This window comes from Mobula birostris, chromosome 8, assembly GCF_030028105.1.
Source record: "Mobula birostris isolate sMobBir1 chromosome 8, sMobBir1.hap1, whole genome shotgun sequence".
In the NCBI taxonomy this organism is placed as follows: domain Eukaryota; kingdom Metazoa; phylum Chordata; class Chondrichthyes; order Myliobatiformes; family Myliobatidae; genus Mobula; species Mobula birostris.
The window spans coordinates 160,951,328-160,957,972 of NC_092377.1; the positions used below are offsets into that span (position 1 = coordinate 160,951,328).

General features: G+C 42.0%; 1 protein-coding gene across 1 annotated transcript; it reads left to right on the forward strand.

Moving 5' to 3' along the window:
• Window positions 1-3,059: 3,059 nt before the first annotated feature.
• Window positions 3,060-5,558, forward strand: LOC140202100 (probable G-protein coupled receptor 139). Its single transcript, XM_072266959.1, has 2 exons — window positions 3,060-3,129; window positions 4,663-5,558. The coding sequence occupies exons 1-2, from the start codon at window positions 3,060-3,062 to the stop codon at window positions 5,556-5,558; spliced, it is 966 nt and encodes a 321-aa protein (XP_072123060.1).
• The last annotated feature ends 1,087 nt before the right edge of the window (window positions 5,559-6,645 follow it).

Consider the following 6,645-nt stretch of genomic DNA (forward strand, 5'->3'; position numbering starts at 1 on the left):
CCTTTCCCAGGTCGTTACACAAGTGTGGACTGAGAGTAGTCATTTGAATGTAATGCAATGAGAGGTGTTCAAAGAGGAGGTAGTGAAAGTTCACTGAAATTGAAGGTGAAGGGGTGGGGAACTGTAACAAATGGACCTCTGCAGACATGGAGAGCAGGAGAGATGGGACATTACTTCAGGTACCGAGAAATTAACACAGGAGCAGCTGGGATGTGTATGAAATGTGCAAAAGATCGAAGTTCAAAGAAAATTTATTGTCAAAGTACATGTATGTTGCCAGCCAGTGGAGGAGTGGCATCAGCACCAGACCTCGAGGTGAATGGTCCCGAGTTCAAATCCAGCCAGCTCCTTGCTTGCTTTTTCATTCGAGCTGGGTTGAGCCTCGAGCTAGCATCTCGTCCTCACAAAAAAAAGCTGACGAATACTATGGAAACAGTAAAAATGCCACCTAATCCGCCACAAAGCGTGAAAAGGAACAGTAACAACAATGTACAAGTCAACATATACTGCCCTGATACGCCCCCTATGCAGCTGAGCCACTGATGGTGCTGTGACCTTGGTTCTGATCGGAGACCCTCACCCCCAGCGTTTTCCAACACAGAGGAGAAGTCTGGGGGCCGGGTGTCCTCGGTGGTTTCCCTGACTGCAAATGATCTCACCCAGTCCTCAAGCAGTGACTTGGAATTCCCATGTTCTGGAACTGAATAACGCACATTCTCAGTGCTAGTTATTTACTTTTTTTCTACTTGCACAGTTTGTCTTTTTCTCCTTGGCTATCTGGCAGTCTCTCTTCGTGAGTGGTGTTTATAGGGTGTCCAGGGAGGGGTAGCACTTCTGCCGAAGGGGGTTGTCGTGTCTATTCCAGAGCAGCTCACTCACTTTTGGTTCCCACCGGATACTCAGCTCTCTCCTGTGGCTTCAAATACCTGTTCGCATGCGACAACAGCCCAGTAGAACGATTAGTCAGCTAGGTAACGGTAGCCAGTGGCCTCGTAACTCGGTGAGATGGACACATGCCTGACCTAGCACGCGTAGTCAGCTCCAGTAGACAGGATGGGTGAGAGCTACAGTGAGACCCAACGGACAAGAAGCTGATACAGCAATGCTCCGCAGAGAGGAAAAGGAATGAGAAGGCATAGAAGTCATCATGCTCATCCGTTGGAACCAAGGAAGACCCCAGTTTGCAAAGCTTGTTTGTACCACAGGATCCTGATCTCTGAGCTTGAGAGAGTAGAATTGCCCCAGTAAAATGGCTTCTCCAGTTTAAAACTCTGCCACACAGGTTTCCTGTCATCGTCAAACACAATAGACAACCACCAAGTTAGCACGCAGCTTTTCATTCATCCTTTTGTATTTCTGTTTTCTACTGGGAATGCCTACAAGAAAATGAATCTCAGGTTAGTATACCTTGACTTATACATACTTTGATAATAAATTTACTTTGAACATTATGATGATAAAAGTTAACTGCACCTAAATTTACTTTGAACATTATGATGATAAAAGGTTAACTGCACCTAAATTAGATCAATCACCTGGTTGAGATGGAATTCATCCTAGGCTGTTGAGGTAAGCAAAATATGAAAGTGAGGAAGGCCCGGCCATAATCCTCCAAATACTGGCAAATTAGAGATTAGAATTTTAAATATTACACACTTATTCAAAAGACATAGAACTAAGCCCAGAAACTCTACAGACTGGATGATTGAACTTCTGTGATGCAGTTTGCTCGAAGCAATTATTGGGGACAGAATGAGCTATAATTTGGTCAGTTTTACATGAATGAGAAAAGGTCAGTATGGAGTTATTGAAGGGGTGCGGTGTCCAGCTAACTTGGTAGTTTTTCCTCCAGAATAACAGGAGATAATTAATGAATTAATGGAAGAAATATAATTACCATCAAGTCTGATAATACACAAAATTATTAACATGGGCAGAAAATTGGCAAAGTAACAGGAAACAGGGAGCGACGGTGGAATGCTGCTTTTCAGACTGCAGAGAAGAAGACAATGCAGTTCCCCATGAATCAGTAGCAGGGTCACTTCGTTTCCTACTCTGACTTGGATATGAATGTTTAGGACAGTGTTTCCAAATCTGCAGATCAGGCAAAATCTTGTGTTGGGTGAACTTATAAGGGCAACAACAGACAACAAGAAGGTAAAAAAGCAGTGAGAATGGGTGATTGAAATTCAAATTTGAAAGATCTGAAGTACTACAATTGAGTAGAAGGAGTGAGAAGAGAGCGGCAGAGCAAATCTGTGCGCCTGTTTCAGATAGACTCAAGTCTTCATTGGTCACAAAAGTGTAAATGGTGAAACAAGACTGTAGAATTGGAGTGATGACTTAGAGAAGAAACTAAAGAATGTATGAAGACAGAAGAGACTGCAAACCATGGTGTGAGAGTTATTTTTATATGCCAAGAGGAAATAAGAAACAAAACGAAGGAAATACAATAGATGTCATGTTTAGATTAGAAGGTCAGTGCTGGACTAGGTACAGATGTGATGTCATGACAAAAGATGATAGCAGAGGAGATTGTGGGGCAAATAACAAAACAAAAGCTGAGGCCAGATAAGGTGTAAAATGCAAAAAAATAAAGATCAAAGCTCAGAGTAAATATATTAAAAAAATATGTGTATGCCACCATATACTACCCTGACATTCATTTTCTTGGGGACATTCACAGTAGCTTCACAGTCACTGACAGTGGCCAGCTCCCTCTGCCAGACAACACACAGTTTTGTGAGGATAACTAATGAAAGATAGGTCACATATGCAATAACTACACAAAACCCTGTTATTGAGGCAGTGAACATGCTTTCTGGAGAACCATTGTTTTCCAAAGAAAGAAACAACAAAATAATTTCAAAATAGCTTCTAAAATAGATTTTGTCTTTGGTTGATTAAATCTGGTTGTTTAATTGAATGTAACACAGTTCACTCCAGGTGAGAATCCCAGCAAACCATTCCCTTGTACATATATAAGCAAGGTCTTGTGTAAATATTCTGGCAATCTTCACAGAGTCAACTCTGTGGGGCAACTCTCCTTGACACATAACATGGGCTATCCAGTCATCTTTGTGTTTGAAAGCATCTACTACCCCGTTCTTGCAGCAGTTGGCATTACAGGTAAGGGAAAGGAACTAGTTGATGTGCATAATTTTCTAAATGTCCTGTAAATGTTTATTTTCTCCCCTTGCATTGAAAAATATAAATATTCCTTTTTACAGAAGACAGGCTGAGAGTATTTGTGTCAGGCAGGTGGAGAGAGGCAAGCAGAGATGTATAACAAGCACGATGTACTTCCACCAGCTGCAGTAAGATGCCTCCACCGGATGCACCTTTCCTTCCTTTCACCATCTGGAAGTACCGTTCCTCCTCTGACTCCCTGGTTCACTCATCCATCTCCAACAACAACCACTGCCTTGCTCAGCACTGTTTTATACAACCACATCACCTTCCCTTTGCCTCTTCCATTCCCACCATCCAGGTGCCCAAACATTTCTTTTGAATGAGGCAGTGACATCCTTGCATGTGTACGGGGTCTTTCTTTTTTATTAAATTTAAAATGGCTTCTTTGTTATGCTCCCCTGTGGGGAGCGTTGAGGCGGGTGCTGGGTGGGATTTCCCCTAGACATATACAAGCCAATATAACTGAACGTTACACATACTTTCAAACTTTGGAAATTATTGTCAGTGTACATAGCTTGCAATCGTCTACACTTAACCAGCCAAATGTAAATGACATCACCATTGTATCACACTGCACAGTCAGTAGAGCTGCTGTCTCACAGCTTCAGTTACCCAGGTTCAACTCTGATTTCTAATGCTAATTGTTAAGAGTTTGAATGATCTCCATTGTATTTCTCTCCAAGTCCTCTAGTTTCCTCTAATACCTTAAGAAAAAGTGGATTGGGATATTAATTGGTCAGAGAATTACACTTCCTGCTCGGTGACTGACAGAACCTCGGTTGAGTTAATGGGAATATGGGGAGAATAAAATGAGATTAGTATAAATAGGTCAGCACAGACTTGGTGATGTGCTACGTATGTGACAGTATTTTTACAGAACACCTCCACAAGGAGGGTAATAAGCACCCATCTAACTGCTGCCCCCACTTGGAACCTTCTTTCTTTCTCTCTCTTGAAACACACACACACACACACTCACTCACTCTTTAACTTCTTATACTGTCCCAATTCATGCCAATGTGAGCTGAAGGAAATGTTTCTTCTGGTAGACATGTGGCAGCCTGAAAAACTCAATATTGAATTCAGAAATTTCAGCTGACCAGTCAGTCCAGTTTTCTGTCAGTTCTGATATAAGGTCAGTAACATCTAATGTTTACCTCAACAGATTTTCTTTAACCTGCGGAATAATATTGGCATTTTTGGGTTTTGTTTTGGGGAGGGGTGGAGCTTCCGAGAAATCCAATGTTTTCATTCTCACGGTTCTAATATCTTTTAGTGCAGTGTTTTTAATTCATCTCCCACCCCTCGGGCAGATCAGCTGCTAATAATAATCCTTTGCTACTCTTTCTCACCTAAAGTAGAATCTTCTGTTCTTCATTTTATTACGTTTTTTAATTCGTAATTTCTTTTTACCCTGGCACTAGCTTACTTGCAGAGTCCGGTGATAACTTGATTTTCTTTCTGTTGCAGTTAACCTGGTGGCGATCGTAATCCTGTGCCGGGGAAATTGCGGACTCTCCAAATGTATTACTCGCTATTTGGTTGCCATGGCTACGGCGGATCTAATGGTGGTGATTGTCGAAGTCATACTGAAGCGAATTAACAACATTTATTTGCCGATAAACATTTTGTTCATCACTCCGGTCTGCTCCATGATAATAGTCTCAAAGATTGCAGCCCTCGATTGTTCTGTTTGGTTCACGGTCGCTTTTACCTTTGATCGATTTGTGGCCATTTCTTGTCAGAAACTCAGAGCAAGGTACTGTACCAAGAGGACAGCAAGTGTTGTTATAGCCACTGTGTGCATGTTGGCCTTTATGAGGTGCATCCCGTTTTACTTTACAAGCGAGCCCGGATATGTGATTAACAACATTCCATATCTCTGCATGGCAACAGCTGCCTACAACACCTCACCCCTGTGGGCGGCTTACGAGTCGTTCGACAGTGTAGTCACTCCTTTGTTACCAATCGTCCTCATTCTTTCATTCAATGCCCTTACCGTCAAACATATCATAAAGTCCAATAAAATCCGTAGGGCGCTTGTGAGTAACGGGGATCGCAATGATGCCGAGAGTGAGAACCGTAAGAAGTCAATGGTTTTGCTCTTCACTCTATCTGGCAACTTCATCCTCCTCTGGACACCGTATTTTGTACATTCCTTAAAATGGCGAATGAGAAACTACAATTACCAGGACAAGTATTACACTAACCCCATATATATCAACCAGCAAGCGGGATTCATGTTGCAACTACTCAGTTCCTGCACCAACACTTGCATCTATGGACTGACGCAGAGGAAGTTCAGGCAGGAGCTGAAAAATGGGGTGAAGTATCTGGTCACACTGAACAGGAAACTCTGTAAATAGCAAACAACTTACATAAAGCTGTATCAAATATTGCAGATTCTTTTCCCTCTTTCAGATTATTTGAGAGTGGCATGGTAGCCTAGCGGTTTGCACAATAGCCAGTGATAGGGGTTCATTTCTTGTCACTGTCTCTAAGGAGTTTTTATGACCTCACTGTGAGATGCGGTAAGTTCTGGGTGCTCTGGTTTACACCCACGTTCCAAAATGTACGGTTAATGTTAGTGATCATGCTATGTTGGCGACAGAATCGTGCTGACACTTTACAGGCTGCCACCTGCACCATCCTCGGAATGGGTTGGTCACTGAAATAAAAGACTAGTTGTTTTTCTTCTTTTAAATTTTCTGCATACTGGGAGATAATCGGGGGGGGGGGCGGGGGTTGAGAATCGGTTAAGTATACAGGTTGGTACAAAAATCAAATGAAATCGTTCAGTCCATCTAATTAGTTTTGATATTATGTTAACATGTGAATAAGAAAATACACATCATCTGTTTAATTAGACCATAAGACATAGGAGCAGAATTAGGATACTTGGCCATTCGAATCTGTTCTGCCATTTCATCAGAGCCATATAAACATTGAAAAATACACAGAAACAGGCCTTTCAGCCCATCTAGTCCATGATAAACCATTTAAACTGCCTACTCCCATCGACCTGCACTGGGACAATAACCCTCCATACCATCTATGTACTTATCCAAATTTCTCTTGAATATTGGAAACAAGTTTGCATGCGCCACTTGTTCCACACTTTCACAACCCACTGAGTGAAGAGGTTTCCCCTCATGTGTCCCTGAAAATTTTCACCTTTCACTCTTAATCCATGACCTCTAGATGTAGCCCCACTCAACCTCAGTGAGAAAAGCCTGCTTGCATTTTACCCTATCTGTACCCATCATAATTTTGTATACCTCTATCAAATTTCCCCTCAGTCTTCTATGCTATATGACATAAAGTTCTAACCTATTCAATCAGTTCCTCCAGTCCCAGCAACTTCGTTCAAAATTTTCTCTGTACTCTTTCAACCTTATTTACATCTTTCCTGTGGCAGGTGACCATGATTGCACACCAAGCCATGCCTTACCA